Source organism: Candidozyma pseudohaemuli (genome assembly GCF_003013735.1).
Source record: "Candidozyma pseudohaemuli strain B12108 chromosome Unknown scaffold00008, whole genome shotgun sequence".
Lineage (NCBI taxonomy): Eukaryota > Fungi > Ascomycota > Pichiomycetes > Serinales > Metschnikowiaceae > Candidozyma > Candidozyma pseudohaemuli.
The window spans coordinates 215,446-232,443 of NW_020194442.1; the positions used below are offsets into that span (position 1 = coordinate 215,446).

At 49.5% G+C, this 16,998-nt stretch overlaps 5 protein-coding genes across 5 annotated transcripts; 3 read left to right on the plus strand and 2 right to left on the minus strand.

Annotated features, from left to right (window-relative positions):
* Positions 1-422: 422 nt before the first annotated feature.
* Positions 423-3,170, plus strand: C7M61_003298 (OPT family small oligopeptide transporter; the record flags this gene model as incomplete). The annotated part of the gene is made up of 1 exon (XM_024858640.1): positions 423-3,170. The coding sequence occupies one exon, from the start codon at positions 423-425 to the stop codon at positions 3,168-3,170; it is 2,748 nt and encodes a 915-aa protein (XP_024713127.1).
* Positions 3,171-4,131: 961 nt separating this feature from the next.
* C7M61_003299 (uncharacterized protein) lies at positions 4,132-5,742 on the plus strand (the record flags this gene model as incomplete). Its single annotated transcript, XM_024858641.1, has 1 exon — positions 4,132-5,742. The coding sequence occupies one exon, from the start codon at positions 4,132-4,134 to the stop codon at positions 5,740-5,742; it is 1,611 nt and encodes a 536-aa protein (XP_024713128.1).
* A 191-nt stretch (positions 5,743-5,933) lies between these two features.
* SLR1 (Slr1p) lies at positions 5,934-6,872 on the minus strand (the record flags this gene model as incomplete). The annotated part of the gene is made up of 2 exons (XM_024858642.1): positions 5,934-6,633; positions 6,796-6,872. 2 exons carry the CDS (start codon positions 6,870-6,872, stop codon positions 5,934-5,936), a joined length of 777 nt encoding a protein of 258 aa, XP_024713129.1.
* Positions 6,873-8,242: 1,370 nt separating this feature from the next.
* C7M61_003301 (uncharacterized protein) lies at positions 8,243-12,422 on the plus strand (the record flags this gene model as incomplete). The annotated part of the gene is made up of 2 exons (XM_024858643.1): positions 8,243-11,485; positions 11,646-12,422. The coding sequence occupies 2 exons, from the start codon at positions 8,243-8,245 to the stop codon at positions 12,420-12,422; spliced, it is 4,020 nt and encodes a 1,339-aa protein (XP_024713130.1).
* A 275-nt stretch (positions 12,423-12,697) lies between these two features.
* On the minus strand, positions 12,698-14,716 carry ACS1 (acetate--CoA ligase 1; the record flags this gene model as incomplete). The annotated part of the gene is made up of 1 exon (XM_024858644.1): positions 12,698-14,716. The coding sequence occupies one exon, from the start codon at positions 14,714-14,716 to the stop codon at positions 12,698-12,700; it is 2,019 nt and encodes a 672-aa protein (XP_024713131.1).
* Positions 14,717-16,998: the final 2,282 nt, after the last annotated feature.

Here is a 16,998-nt window from a genome sequence, read left to right on the forward strand (position 1 = left end):
TAGTGCTGGGATATGGCACCTCGGCTTAAGTACCAGGCCGCCTTGCAATGCACGGCGGAACTACAATTCCTTGAAGCCATAGATCAAAAAATGGCTTTGTTGTGGCTTATCGGGGTTGGGAGTAAGACAGCGATTTACGGGCCATGGAGAAGCGAAAGTCAGAGTAACAGTAGTTTTGAAAACGGGCGATTTGTGGAAATCTTCGAAAATAGCAAATTTAAGTTCAGTTTCCCCACTTGTGGATTTTCCGGGATTTCGGCAGGTTTTTCCATGACTTCTGATAAGCGATATGCAAGGTGTTTGATAGCCGTGCCGGCGCTCACCTTGTGGATTTTGCAGCCATAGCGATATCGGTCCGGTGGTCCACACGAAAACTATAAATATGGCCTGGAAATCCCTCTATTTCCTCCATCGACCCACCAATGTCGGAAAAAATCAACCACATCACAAGTGTGACCAGTATCACCAGTGGCACCGACAGGCACGACCTCAACACCTTCCAGGTCAACTTGGAGGATGTCAGGTCCCACCAGTACGGTGTGGCTGAGATCCTGGAGGAGTTCAGCGTGGAGCAGAAGCTCTACATTCTTAAGAGAATGGAGCAGGATCACCTCGAGTCTTTTGACGACTTGCCTCCTACTGGTGCTTTCATGATTGAGAAGATCCAGAGCTTGGACATCCACGAAGCCGAGCAAATCCTTAAGGAGTTCTTGCGGGATCACGATGGCGACGTCAACATCACCATGGAATACTACGACTTTGTGGAGGCCTTGTCGAACTACAAATCTGGTCTGGAATCGGAGTCTCTGAGCAAGGGCCTGGTCAGTGAAAAGAACGAGGTGGCCGAAAAAAGTGAAGCTATCGTCAGAGAGCGTTCTATCGAGTCCGAAGAAACTGGCAAATGGAACGATATCTTTGACTGGGATTTGCAGGTCAGAACCGAGGCCGGTATGATTGCTTTCTGGTCTCCATACCCAGAAGTCAGAGCTGTCACTGATCCATATGATGATCCCGAAACACCCTGTGAAACTCTTAGAGTTTACGTGCTTGGTTTGATTTGGGTTGTCCTCGGTACGTTCATTGGTCAGTATTTCAGTGAAAGACAGCCTGGTATTGGTTTGGGCCCTTCTGTGGTGCAGCTTTTCGTATACCCATGTGGTGTGTTCTTGTCCAAGGTGGTCCCAAAGAAAACCATCAAGATCTGGAAATGGAACGTTGCTCTCAATCCTGGCCCCTGGAGTCACAAGGAGCAGATGCTTACAACCTTGTTCTACAGTGTCAGTGGAGGCAGTGTCTATGCTGGACATTTTATTGTGCTTCAGAAATTGGAGATGTTTTACAACAACCCTAAGTTCACTTTCGGCGGCCAGATTCTTCTTGTTCTTGCTTCGAATTTCATGGGTTTCGGATTGGCCGGTATTTTCCGTAAGTTCGTCGTCTACCCAGTCACTGCCGTCTGGCCTACGCTTCTTCCTACCTTGGCTGTGAACAAGGCTTTGACCAAGCCAGAAAAGAAGGAGAACATTAACGGTTGGAAGATCTCCAGATACTCCTTTTTCTTGATCACTTTTGCCGCCTCCTTTGTTTATTTCTGGGTCCCCGACTACTTGTTCACAGCTCTTTCCTACTTCAACTGGATCTCCTGGGCTGCTCCAGATAATTTTAATGTTGCTGCCATCACCGGCTCCTACACCGGCTTGGGTCTTAACCCATGGACCAGTTTTGACTGGAACATTATCGGCGTCGGCTGTTTTGCTACCCCATTCTTTTCCCACTTGAACGCTTACATGGGCTCTCTTCTTGGTCTTTGCTTGATCGCTGCTCTTTGGTGGACTAATTACAAGTGGACCGGCTTCTTGCCAATCAACTCCAACCGTATCTTCACCAATAAGGGTAGGGTTTACCAGGTCACAGCTGTTTTGGACGAGAACAAGAAGCTTGACCAGGCCAAGTACGACAAGGTCGGACCTCCATTTTACAGTGCAGCCAACTTGATTGTTTACGGTACTTTCCTTGCCTTGTACCCCATGAACTTCTTCTACGTGGTTCTCACCAACTTCAAGCAGTTGAAGTTTGCTTTGGTCGGCTTGGTCAAGTCTTTCGACTTCAGAAAGAGACACTCCACCTACGAGGGCTTCAACGATCCATTCTCTGTTTCCATGAAAAGATACAAAGAAGTTCCTGAGTGGTGGTTCACCATTATTTTGCTCATCTGTATTGTGTTTTCCATCATCACTGTCGAGGTCTACAACTTGGAAACCCCAGTGTGGACCATCTTCTTCGCATTGGTCTTGAACTTCGTCTTTTTGATTCCATTTGTGGTGGTCTACGCCTCGACTGGTAGCAGTATGTCCATCAACGTTCTCCTTGAGATGATCATTGGTTACGCTCTTCCAGGTAACGGTACCGCCTTGAACTACGTCAAGACTTTGGGTACCAACATTGATTCTCAGGCTGAGAACTACATCACCAACCAGAAACAGGCTCACTACTGGAGAATCGCTCCAAGAGCGCTTTTCAGAGTTCAAATGCTTTCAGTTATTGTCAACAGTTTCGTTGCCGTGGGAACCCTCAACCTTGTGTTCAACACTGTCGAAGACATGTGTACTCCTCACCAACCCCAGAGATTCACCTGTCCTGGTTCCACCACATTCTACTCGGCCTCTGTTGTTTGGGGTGTTGTTGGTCCTAAGAAGGTGTTTGGTGGTCTTTACCCTATTTTGCAGTGGTGTTTCTTGATTGGTTTCCTTCTCGTGTTCCCATGTTGGGCTCTTAAGAAGTACTACGGTAGAACCATCATCGGTAAGTACTTCCACCCTATTGTGTTCACCATTGGTATCATGATTTATGCTCCTTACAACTTGTCTTACCTGACTCCCGGATTCATCTTGTCCTATGTGTTCATGTACTACATCAGAAAGAGAAAGACTGCCTGGTGGGAGAAGTACAACTATATTCTTGGTGGTGGTATTAGTGGTGGTATTAGTGGTGGTATTGCTTTCAGCTCTATCATTATCTTCTTTGCTGTCAAGTACCATCCCAAGAACATCAGTTGGTGGGGTAACAATGTCAACGCTAACACGCTTGACTACAACGGTGCAACAAGACTTAATGTCACCACCCAGGCCCCTGATGGCTACTTTGGTCCTAGAATCGGCCACTTCCCTTAAGCGGGATCATCCCTTGATTGGGTTTTGTTTTATAGATTTGTTTAGTTCTTCGTGCAACGGCACAGTGTTAGATTCGAGGTGTTGGAATCGATTAATGTTTTTTGATGTCAGTGTAGGCCTTTTGATTGTCAGTTATTGAGGAATGTATATTTTGTCTCATATTTTTGATGTTCATCTTTCGTAGCTTATCCATATAATGGGGGTCGGTTGTCTTTCAGGTTTGAGTTCTCGATACCAGAGATTGAATAGATAAAGGGGACGAAAGATAAATATGGACGTCCATTAAGGAAGCCTTTTTAGAAGCACCAGCCTCGGCTCCTATACAAATCAGTCCCTCAAATCACTTCTAACTAGTCAATGTGATATAGGCCTTCTACTGCTAAGCTGAGCCCTCAACCACCCATATATGTACTACACCAAAAACACCAAAAACACCACTCTGGCTCATTCCACTCTTTAAATAACACTAGAAGCTCGTCAATGCCGTTTAAAAGTCGATTGAAAAAAAAAAAAAAATAAGGAAACCTCAAATAAACCATCATCCTTCTCTGCACCTGTCCACCCATCGCTCAAACACCTCTACTTTATCGTGAACCTCTCCAGCACAATTCCTCTCCAGCACAATTCCTGAATTTCCCAAACCTCCAGCCCTCCAAATCCCCGTTCCTTCTTAATCCAAAGAATCCCTCGCAAATCACGGAGAAATCCACCGTTCCGCCTCACCGCACCAACCCACAATGGCCCAATTTGCACCCAAAGAGTCCTCGGACCACCACAAATAAACTTCCACTTCCGCTTTCGGACTGCCAGCAGCACCACCATTTCTTCCCAGCGACCGTCCCACAAAAAGAAAAATCAAAACTCAAAAGAAAAAAAAGAACTGTTTCCCTGCTCCCCTATCACCTCATCGCTTATCAACACTTCTGCATCCAGGCTATCATTCGCAATTATCACCAACTACATGAAGCGGATCTTCCGAAGAAAGCTGCGGTCCAACCTGACCTCGCTGGATGACGTCAGGCCGTTCCAGCGACGTCTCAGCCTTCCCGCCCCCAACGAGGTGGAAATTCTCCATTCCATCAACAACGCCGCCACAGAACCCCACGAACCAGATGACTTCTTGGACCAGGAGTCCGTGGCGCTTTCCGAGACAGAAACTCTAGCACAGCCCAAGTCCCACCGCTGGGACCTCCAGGAAACGTACATGGAAAACTACACCGAGTATCTTCCGTACGTGATGAACAGGCTTAGGGCTCAGAGACTAGAGGAACAGAGGGCTAGAGCGGAGGACCTCAGCCCTACAGCCACGTTGGACGACGACGAAACCATGATTCTGGAGCTGGATCTGGGAAATTGCATCTTGGGGCGGCCGTCGGAGGCGTGGAACTTGAAACGCAGCTTGGTGGTGCTGAGAGAGTTCATCAAGGGCACCACCTACTTGTTTGCAGACATGCGGGCGTTTGAAAAGTTCCGCTACTTGCGGGCCAACCAGAAGAAGCTCAACAAAAACACTTTTATTGTGTACGATGCCGAGGGCAACATCAAGAAAGTGAGAGGGAAGCCGCCGTCGGAGGAAAACATGGCCCTGCTTACGAGGAAGGGCTCTGTGGTGGACCAACGACAGCACATTATACCCGTTGACCATAAACTCCGGGGCGACGGCTTGCCTATTTTCAAAATTATCAGCCCTTACATGTCCTCGTTCCGCAAAAAGGTGCCGTATATGGTATTCCGTCGGTATCGGCAGATTCCGCTTCGTCCCAAGGGCACAGAAAAAGACGACGAGGACGAAAACTTTGAGCTGTACGTCTTCTGCACTGTTCAGGTCAAAAACTACTCCCTCTACCGCCGCTTCATCTTCTATTTCACTCCAGAAGGTCTTCCCCCTCTGAAGTTATTGGTTTTCCAGAACAACCACCGGCCGTTTGCTGATTTCAACTACAAAGACACCCGCTTCCGGATCCTGGGAACCTGTCTCACGAATCCATACCTCATGAGCTACAACCCCGAGATGAAGTTGCTTGTGCTTGGGCCTCGCCAAAACTCGCTTTGCGACAATATTATAGACAAACTGAACCAGGACGCCGCCAAGTCTGGTTCCACTATCGACCTCACAGACAATCTCCTGCCTGAATACTTCCCCAATCCTGTTCCCCATCCCAAAAATCCCATTCTAGTTGACGATGATGGCCCCTTATCAAGAGCATCTATCAGGACCTACATTCTCAACAAAATGCCCCCTTTTGGTCGCTTCCTCGACTCATGTGCATACATGGACGACTCCCCGTTGTTTCCAAAACGATACTCAGAAACAGGCAAGGTCGAATTGTACCAGAACAATACGAACATGGACCCTCACGCTGATCTCTCACTTGCTTCGAGTCTCGATCACGACAGCTTGGTGATTACTACGGTGTTCTTGACGCTTCAGGAAACAAGAACAAGAAACACCAACCGCTATGCCTCCAACAAGTTCATGGGAGGTGTAGGTGGAGGTGCTTACCTTGCTGGTCTGGTGGGTAGAGGCATTGAGCCACATCATATTGGCACCTTCACCATGAATGCCCTCTAGAGCCGACAGAAACAGCTGAATTGGGCAAGGGACTCTGATAGGTACATATTTATTAATGAGTAACGACGAAATATCTGATCGGTAATAACAATATTAAATCTAATACCATAACCGTATGCTCAATTGGCCTACTCCGCTGCTTTCCTTCCTTGCATTCTATTTATTAAGCGGGCATCGTTATGTACTTTTGTTTAGCGGCTGGGAGAACGAGAGCGAGACCTTTCCCTCTGAGGAGAGGCTGACCTTGAGTAACGGCCACGAGAATACTCGTCGTTCCCATTAGGTTCATGCGCATCGGGACCAGCAGCGTCTCGGCTGCGGTCCTCGTCCCTAGTCTCGAAATCACGGTCTCTTCCTCCGCGGTCACCCACATATCTGTCTGCTCTGTCTCTGTACGAATCTCTTTCGTCACCAGGACCATCGTACCGCCTGTCTCTGTAGCCATAAGGCTCTCTACCGTAGCCGTATCCGTCGTAGTATGGATCACGGCCTCCTCTTGGAGGTGGATAAGGGTGTGGAGCAGGGTAGCCGTATCCGCCTCTTTCGTAGCCATAGCCGTAGCCGTAGCCACCTCTGCCGCCGCGTGGGGGTGGGTATGGAGCTCCGTAAGGAGGTGTGGCGTATCCTCCTCTAGGGTATCCGCCTCTTCCGTAACCTCCACGGCCACCTCTGAAACCTCGGGATCCTCTAAACAGACCTCTTCTGGCGGAATAGGGATCTGAACGGGCCATCTGGACAACCAAACCGTCTTGTTTGGCGTAAGGCAAAGGTTTGCCATCGAGCTCTAGAGCCTTCTCACAATCTTCTTCGGTCTTGTATTCCACGAAGGCATACTTTTCACCGTCGTCTGTTCTGGGGGGAGGAATATCGAGCCGGACGAGCTCGCCATATCTGGATGTTAGTTTCTGGATTGGGATGGATGGATAACCGGACAAATAAAGAAGAAAGCGAGAGACTCATGGAGGCTGGAGAGGTGGAGGCCTGGATGGATTCAGAGGATGGAATGGGGAAGGAAGGGGAGGGGATCTGTGCCGGAACTAGCATGGAACGTACTTCTCGAAGTCGGGCGCCAAGTCGGCTGCCTTGGATTCTTTGGTGAACCCTGTAACGTAAAGGGTGTTTTTGGGCATGGGATGTGTTTGACGACGATGGAGAACGTTGAAGATAAACCGCGTGCACGTGACTGCGAGCACGTGATACACGTTAAAGGCCACACGATGGCTGTTTCGTTGAGATAGTCGGTGGCCACCTTTTTTTCAGGTGTTTTGAGGAAGGAGCCAATTTGGGCTCTCCGACAGGCTGCTAGTTCTTGTGGTTGGCAAGGTTGTTGACGTTGGTACTGCATATCCCTCCATGTTCACGGAACCCTACTGGAGGTAACTCCACAAAATTCACCTGGAAGAAACCGGTGGAGGTCTTTCTTGACATTAGTTAGTAAGTTCACTGCTTAAAGCTTCTACCTGGCGAGCTCGGTTTTCTCGAAGTCCTCTGTGCACCCGTCCCCCTTAAGGTCCATCCGTCCAAGGGTCTCCCTAACATCATTTTCCACCAATTGATCAGTAAAACCTTTGAAAACTTAAAGTCTAGTTCCCAACGGTCAAAAACACACGGTTCAACAAATGGCCGCATGAAATTGCTCAATCGCACTTGACCTGTTGTTGGGTGTTTTGCAGCCATTCAACACGGTGGCGAAAGAAACGCCGAGGATAACCACAAGCCAAATCAGCCTCGATCCTCATCCAACAAAAGCGATTTAAATCCGCATTAGCCAGATCACAAGACAAATCTTGACATCTGCTCGGCCCACCTTTGCTCCAACAATGGCAGCCTTGGCGATGAAGCTGGGTAACTATTTCGGAAAGCTGGAAAAAGTTGCCTTTTGAAGTCGAGTGGCACTCATTTTCGTAAATCAATTCCGTTGGGGCCGAAATCACATTCTTTATATCGAAGTCATATGAATGCCATTGTCGTGATTGGCACCCTCTTCGTAGGAGTTAAGGCACCACACCCGTACACCACCCTTTAAAAGTGGTCCGCCTACCTCCCACTACAAAATTTAGGCGCACCTGCGTGGGAGGAGACGGTCACGTGACCAAGATCTCTTTTTTTACGCGGTGTACGGGTCTAGACTTGCGCGCCCCAACATGGTACCCAACAAAACGCTTCCCCAGGTACCGCCATACTGCAATCTAGTCCCACACAACAACATAGAAGCACCGAGAAGCTTGTCAACTGCGGCGAGACCCACTAAAGACCCGTACACCACCTCGTAAAAGGCAATCACACCTCCGTACCGCCCACCGCCGCTACCGTGGCCACAAGTGAATCCCCTATTCTGAGAAGAGGCTATAAGGTTCGCGTTAGACCCGTAAACCAGACCCATACCCAGCGAAGAGGAGATCCACAAAGGCCAGCAAAAAAGACAGACCACCGTCAACAGCAGTTTTAATTTCCCCCAGATCTCCCCGAAAACACATCCTTCCAGCAGGTCCGATTCAACATGGCCTTCGCTGACGACATGGTCGTAGACCACAATATTCTTCTCCACCAGGACCAGGATGATCAAGACATTCTTAGTGAATTCCTAGACCAGAGAGTGTTTGACTCCGTCAACTCCGCCTCTCCAGTGAACAGCGGTATCCAAAGTCCCTACCATCCTGATTTTGACGTGATGTTCCAGAAATTCAAGCCTGAAGACGACATGCTCGAGGAAGCTACCAAAGTGGAGCCCGAACAAGGCCACAACTACCTATACCTGTCCCATGAGAACTTCGAGAGAGACTCTTTTGCCAATAACACCCCAGAAAAGCACTCCTCCGACGACCTGGCTCTCTCTGTTTACGAGCAGGTCCGTAAGGAAGTCTCGAAAGTGAAGTTTGGTAACCCAATGCAAAAGGTGTGTCCTGACTCCTTGGAACTCGAGGATCCTTCCTACTTGGATTTCTCCCCTGCTACAATGAATGCCCTCCCATATAAGCTCGACGTTGAGGACCTTCCCACATACTCTAGAGTGGAAACCCAGATCAAGTTACGCTTCGCTTTCAGCCCGGCTCCCAAAGAAACCTTGGTTCGCATCCCACAAGATTTGGTGTCTAAGACAAAACACTGTTTGCTGTCAAGCGCCGACTCGTTGCCTGATTTCCTCAAGGAGAACATGCTCTATATGGAAACTTACGTCATGACTTCCGACGGTAAGACTTCTTGCAACATTTGCAAGCGCTGCATCAAGAGAGAACAGAAGAGAGCATCGAGATCAAAAACGGGCGGTGTTGAAAATGGAGACTCTCCAACGTCCGCAGGCAAGTCTCTTCCTAACATGTGGAGCGACGAGGACATGATCAAGAAAGCCATCATTTACAACTCCAAAGAGATGGTCAGCTTTGCACCACCCACGGGCCTAATAGATGACCCAAGCAAGAGTTTGCATTTCTCCGTTAGAATTGTTTGTTACTGCAGACATCACAAGGAGCAAGACGGCTTTAAGCTTCTATTCGTCGTGAAAAATTATTTGGGTGACGTTGTGGCCAAGCATTTGCTGAACCCTATCATGATCATGGACAGAAAGAAAAACCAATCTGCTTCAAAGGAGCCATCAAAGCCCAGAATCAAATCGGAGGGTTCTGTTGGCGACAACAACGACGGATCCTTGCACCCTCTTTCGCCCAACTCTATTGACGACTCAAACTCAGAAGCTCTCGTCAACACGGATACCAACACTGATACCCTATCCGGACACAGAGGAACGAAGAGAAAGAAGATGTCGTTTGACGACAGTGGCAACACATCAGCCAATCCAATGTACAATGGCTCGACGGGCTTATCGCCCCTCAGTAACAGTGATACAAACACATCGATCCATAACATGAACCCAAAAAACAGTCTATCGTTGGTGAGTAAGGGCTCTGTGCCTGGTTCATTTACACAGCTGGTCCAAGCTCTGCCTATTCCAAGGCAACGTCTGCAACAGCTGTTTGGCATGGCACAGCAAAATAATAACTACCCGATGATTCAAAAGATCATTCCTGCCCAAGGACCCATCAGAGGAGGTATAGAGGTCACTCTTTTGGGTTTCAATTTCCGTCCTGGATTGAACGTTAAGTTTGGTTCCAAAAATTCCTTGGCCACGCACTGCTGGTCTGACAGCACAATGGTGACATACCTTCCACCTGCGGCTCAGCCAGGACAAGTCTTGGTGAGCTTTGAAAGTCTAGAGCACGTCATCCCAGTTAATCAGCAGCTGATATTCACATACACTGACGACACCGACCGCCAGCTCATTGAGCTTGCATTACAAATTGTTGGTTTGAAGATGAATGGAAAGTTGGAGGACGCCAAAAACATTGCGAAGCGTATTGTTGGCTCCGACTCTCAGTCTGGCAGTAACAGCGGCACTCCTCCCCAACAGACAAACGTGTCAGGAATGAACCAGGCCAGTAAGGAATGGTACGACAATGCTCACAAGGCTGTGGAGCAGCTTGTGAAGTCCGAGCTCTCTACCGAAGAGATTTTGATTAACTTCCTCTCTTTGGTTGACTTGCCAAACTGCCCCATCATCATTCCCAACTGGCAGTTGTGCAACAACCAGGGTCAGTCCTTATTGCACCTTGCTACACTCAAAAACTACACGCATTTGATCAAGTTCCTCATCACTCACGGCTGCAAGATTGATATCAAGGACAACCAGGGTCTTACGCCCTTGTTCTTCGCATCAATGTGTGGTTCTCGTGACTTGATGAGGGTCTTCATTGAGTGCAAGTCTAACTGGAACCTCAAATTAGCCAACGATAAGTTCTTGAAGGACTACAGTGATATCAATGTGTTGGACGTGTTCAATAAGCTTGAAGCTGAGAGCTACATGTCAGACGAGGTGAGCAGTGTGAACAACTCAGGCAGAGAGGTCGAGGAAGAGTTGACTAAATCTTACAGCGTGGACTCATTGAACTCTTTGTTCATGATTGACTACGGAAAGCATATTTCGAAGATGGTGATGGAATCGTCGGCTGAAGATGGCCAAGAGACAAGAGATGCCGAGGTCACCGACAATGCCTACGAAACTACAAGGCCTAATTCACCTGACGGATACGGTGGTGACTCCTCCGATTTCGCCGATTCTGAGCTCGATTCTGAAGATAGTTTCTCGGACCACGGCCGTGAGCCATTCCGCAGACAATTCCAAACTGGTCTTCACGACGAGGACGATTACGATGATGACTACCAGGATTACGAGAGCAGCGATGATGAAAGCGACGATGCACATGACGAGGATGGCCCGATTCAGGGCCCAGACAGACCACCTAGAAAGGGTTTGTGGCAGAAGATGAAAAACGCTGTTTTCCACAGCGATAACAGCGACGCGGAGCTCCCTTCGTACGATGATCTCTTCCCCTTCGGACACCTGAACGTCGGAGAAAAGCCAAAGACACAACAGGAAAGACAGCTTAACGGTCTGCAGAGCATTGAAGGCTCGCTGGCCACGCGCAAGCGTCTGGCAACAGAGGAAGATGCGGGACTCACATCAGACTCGTCAGAAGACATGGTGATCTCGTATATCAACCACCCACGTAAGACGGTGGAGAGCGACAAGATGTTGTTGTTCTTCTGGGTGCCGATTCTCGTTTTCATCATTGGGTTGTTTTTGTACGTGAGTATCACCGGCCAGCCCATTGGATTCGTGGAGAAGTTCAAGGACATGGGCCGTGACACGCTCGGTAACTTTATGGTTGGCAACGAGCACATCACAAGGGTATTCAGAAAAGAGGCTCGCAAAGCCGCAGGGGCCCTCAAAGGATAGGCCGACAGGGCATTAGGACGCCTTAGGGTAACGGCGTGTATATGATAATAAGTAATGGTTGATGATCGCGCAGCTAGTAGATTTCACCGCATTACCAACTAACAACTACCAGATGCGGGTGCTTTTTCTAAAAAACAAGACAACCCCGGTGGACACGTACCATGAAGCGTTTTCCACGAATCATAGTCCTGAATTTGTGCCCCTTCTAAACCACGGTCCGGTCAGTGTGGAGGAAACAACCCAGTATCTATGCAGCAGCGCCTTTCTAGAAGAAACAGATCGCTTCATCATAACCTCCCAAAGAGCAGTCGAAGTATTCCATCTTTGCCTTGGCGAGATCTCGAAGACAAGTACTGAAACTGCCCAAAGAATCCGAGCCAAAACCGGCTATACAGTTGGACCAGCTACTGAAGAGATCTTAAGAGCCAACGGGTTTGGCGATGTTCGAGGAGGTTCACAAGCTGGAAACGGGGCAATTCTAGCTGATATCATCCTACAGGATTTGTCTCCTGAGCAGCACAGTCAACGAATTGTGTTCTTTACCGGTAGAATACGCAAGGACGTGATTCCTGTGAAGTTGAAAAGTCATGGAGTGAACGTGGTGGAGGAGGTGATATACAAAACCGAAAATAAGAGCGGCATTGTGGATGACTTTTTGTACCGCTGCAGTGCTCCTGTTGATTGGATCGTGTTCTTCAGTCCGCAAGGAACTGAAGGTATAGTGGAGCATCTCCAGGACAAGAAACTCCCTGCAGCACGGATTGCTAGCATAGGTCCAACCACCGAGGACTACCTTACATCAAAGGGCATCTGCACGCATGTAGTCGCTGAGAAGCCTACCGCTGCATCGCTTCTTCAAAGTCTCGAGAGACATGAGGAGGAGATTTGAGTTCTACATCTTTCCCGGTTTCTGGAGAATCTTCAACTTTTATAGTCTGGACGGGCATGATTGGTCTGCAGACTCAGGGTTCACACACCCGTCATATCGGAGGTACCTACCTTCGCCCTATTTATTATCGCATCGGATCTGTACTACAGCCGTATAGGTCTTTTCTGTATTGGTCGAGAGAAATTGTTTCCGCACATATCTAGCATGGCAACAATAATCTAATAATAATATATAGCACGTTAAGCCGTCATAATCCTATCTGTAAGCAAGATTGCCTATCTCCTGGACTGCTTCACCACCTCAATGATCTGAGAAACAACACCAGGGTTCGACAAAGTCGAGATATCACCCAACTGGTCCTCCTCGCCAGCCAAAACCTTACGCAAGATTCTTCTCATGATCTTACCAGAACGGGTCTTGGGCAAGTCATCTACCAACAAGATCAACTTGGGGGCAGCGAAAGGACCAATCTCCTTTCTCACCGTCAAGATCAATTCCTTCTTGACGTTGTCCACAGTCTCCTTGTCATCAGGTCTGAAAGTCGACTTCAAGGAAACGTAAGCAGCAACAGCCTGACCAGTCAAGTCGTCAGCGTATCCCACAACAGCACTCTCGGCCACCATGTGGTGCTCAATGAGCGCAGCCTCGATCTCGGCAGTGGACAATCTGTGACCAGAGACGTTGACAACATCGTCAACGCGGCCCAAGATCCAGAAGAAACCATCCTTGTCACGAGCAGCACCGTCACCAGTGAAGTAGTAGCCCTTGTACGAGGAGAAGTAGGTGTCCACGAAACGAGCATAGTCGTTGTAGATACCTCTGGCGATGGATGGCCAAGCATCTCTGATAGCCAAGACACCCTCGACGCCGTTCTCCTTCAATTCCTCGCCGGTGATAGGGTCCAAGATGTGAGCGGTGATACCGAAAGAGGGCAAGGAGGCCGAACCAGGTTTGGTTGGGGTGACACCGGCCATTGGGGTCAACAAGTGGGAGCCAGACTCGGTCTGCCAGTATGTGTCCACGATGTGAGCCTTTCCACGGCCAATGTTGTCATTGTACCAGTGCCAGACCTCGGCAGCGATAGGCTCACCGACAGTACCCAAGACTCTGATGGTGTCCAACTTGTACTTTTCGACGAAAGAGGTACCAGCCCTCTTCAATAAACGCAACGCGGTGGGAGCCACGTAGAATTGAGTGACCTTGCACTTGTCAACCACCTGCCAGTAGCGGGAGAAGTCTGGGTAGGCTGGGGTACCTTCGAACACAACAGTAGTGGCACCGTTAAGCAAAGGACCGTAGACCACGTAGGTGTGGCCTGTAATCCAGCCAATGTCACCAGCGGTGAAGAGAACGTCATCTTTGTGCAAGTCGAAAGTATACTTGGCAGTCAAGGCAGCACCCAACAAGTAACCAGCGACATTGTGCTGGACACCCTTGGGCTTACCAGTGGAGCCTGAGGTGTACAACAAGAACAATGGGTCCTCGGAGTCACATGGCACAGGAGGGAAGTAGTTGCCGTACTTGGAGAGCTCCTCGTGCCACCACAAGTCTCTTGGGCGGTGGAAAGGAACGTGGGTGGAGCCAGTGCGCTTGAAGACAAGCACGTTCTTCACGTCGGGCAAGTCTTTGAGGGCCTCGTCGACAATCTTCTTTGTCTCGATGGTCTTACCACCACGCTTGGACTCGTCGGCGGTGATGACAAGCTTGGAGTTGGCATTGACGATTCTGTCCTTGAGGGAGGTGGAGGAGAAACCGGCGAAAACGACCGAGTGGACGGCACCAATACGGACAATGGCCAAAAGAGTGACCAAAGCCTCGGGCACCATGGGCATGTAGACAGCGACGGTGTCGCCCTTCTTGACGCCCAAGCGCACCAAGCACTGTGCCAACTTGGACACCTGCTTGAGCAACTCGCCGTAGGTGATGGTGTAACCAGTGTCGGGCTCGTCGCCCTCGTAGATGATGGCGGCCTTGTCAGGCTGCTCAATGGCCCAACGGTCCACGGCATTGTAGCACGCGTTCAACTGGCCACCGACAAACCACGCAGGCAAGTCACCGTCGACAAAATCATTCTTGGTGTCGTGAGGGTAACGGGTCTGCTCAAAGGGGCGGGACCACAGCAAGAGCTTTCTGGCCTGTTCGCCAAAAAAGGCGTTTGGGTCCTCGACAGACTGGCGGTACAACTTGTTGTACTCGTCGAGCGAGGCCAAGTGGGGGGTGTGGCGGGCTCTTTCGAAGAAGCCTTGGGGTGGCTGCTGGGCCTTCTGGGATTCCATAAGAGTGGACTCGGGCATTTGGGGATGAGGAGCCATTTTCGAGGGGCTCGGGACGTATTTATACCAGGCGGCTTGACCCCACAGAACTGGGTCTGCGGGGCGCCGCATGCAGGCGCCTACATTCGGAGTAGGTTCCGAGTAGGAGGGTCAATTCCAGGCAGACGGGGTTTGGGACGTTCGGTCCAGCGGGGACAAATCAGGTCATGAGGCGATTTGCTGGTTCCCATGAGAAAAGTGGTATAAATTCGAGAGAATCCCCGTGAAACCGGTCTCAGATCGAGCGAGTCAGGGCAGTGTACCCGCACGGTTTTCTTGGTTCATTGTGCCCCACTGTCGAGCGGGTTGAGCTGAGGGTGAGGGTGGAACGCACAAGGGGAGCATGGGACATGGGAAATTGGTGCGATTGGGATGGACTTTTTTGTTCTTTGTTTGGGGATGTTTTTGAGAGTTGATTGGCTTTTGGTTTTTGGTTTTTTTTTTGGGCTGGATATCATCAATCACCCATCGACCATCCATTCCGCGCTAGACCAGACAGTAGTCCGCTAATTACGAGATCCGCGCGGCCCACGATGAGGCTAATTGAAAAAAAGCAGCCCCGAGTGGCCAGGCGGTATGGAGCAGTGCAAGCAGCCAAAACCTAAAAGGGCAAACAAACGAAAAAAAAAGAATTCCTCAAAAAATCCTCATAGTTAAGGAAGGTTGGGCGGCGGAGGGGCGGAGCGGGCCGGGCGAGCTAACACCGAACCCAACTGCCCAAAAAGTGCAGCACAAGGCTTCCCGAGTCAGGAGGCTGCTGTAACACCGACTCCCAGCCGTGGCTGCAACCTCACGAGGCTTTCAAGACCCCCTAATTGAAATCCGTGGCAAGCTCCGAATCTCGACTTTTCTCGACGTCCCCGTGGTTTTCTTGACTACACCTTTTTGCATTTTTTCGTCTCTGCGCTTTTTCTTCCGATTGGCTTCTCGCCTCGTCCTCGACCCTCACTGCTCACCCTCACTCACCCTCAGTGCGGTGGGGGTGGTGGGGTGCCATAGTACCTCCGTGCCAAGGGCCGTTACGTCAGTGCTAGCGGGTTAAGGCTTAATCTTTTCGGACATTGATTTGTGGAGGCGGGTGTCTGAAAAAAAAAATGTCTTCTTGCATTTGCATATGGCTTGTAATTTTGCCTTTGCCTTGTGGGTGCACTCTACCTTGTGGGTGCACTTTGCTAGTCACCGGCTGCAAGGATTCCGCTCGACCCAGCCTCGCAGATCCACCTAACCTTGTTCGTTTTGGTTAACACCGGCACTTGCCATTGTCGGCTCGGGCTTTGTGCTTCGCCGTTTTGTGAATTTCTGGTAAGGCCGGGTTGCACTACGGTGGAAGCGGTGGAGGCACAGAGTTTGATGGCTGAGAAAAGTAGATGGGTGATATGGCGATGGGAAAACCGGCGATGGGAGAAGCTGTCGATGGGAGTTGTCGTGGTCCAGGTGAATAGGGCATGGTGTTCTGTGCCGTTTGGGGATTCTATGGCTACGGCCTGGTGGCTTTCATCGGGTAAAAGTTGCATAGGAGTGTGGGCTAGAAATGGTTGCAAAATGCACCGTGCTGAGATTTCGCTCGTTCTGGCCCCGGCGATGGATTTTTCTGTAGGAGTATATTGATGTCAGTGGGAAAGGGTTGAGTCTTTTGGGAGATAAGAGTCCCTTGGCTATGTGGGCATATTGAGTACTGTTAACGTCTAGAGCCTGGCCATAGTGAGGCACTTATCTGGTGGATTGTCAGACCGTCGGAACCGCAGATATTGCTTTTTTGCTTTTCTTCTTTCTTTATTCATTCATTGATCGACGTGCCACAATCTACAACTACTTGGATTCTCTCCGTCTCCAACGATGTTGCAACCATCGCTTATGGCCTTCATGGAGCACATAGCTATGGGTCCGGTAAGTAGCCAGAAGTAACAAAACCCATGCGTCCTCACGACAGTCATTACATCGAACCTTTTTCATTAACTTCGTAGCACTGTCAAACGTGATACCACAATATTACTAGTCCCTTTCCCATCGCTTCTTCACATTCATTTGACTGGACATCTCTAAGACCATCTACAGCTATAGACGATCGTCTCTATCCAAAGATGCCCTCTTTATCCTTTCCCTTGACATTAAAAAAACTTAACATCCACTATGTCATTGTACATTCCTATCCTTTCCTTACTCGCCCTCCTCCATCACCTTAAGCACCCTCACCCAGCTACTTCCCACAAATGGCTGCGAAAAACCAATCACCTCCAAAACTACAAAACCACCACCTTCAACAA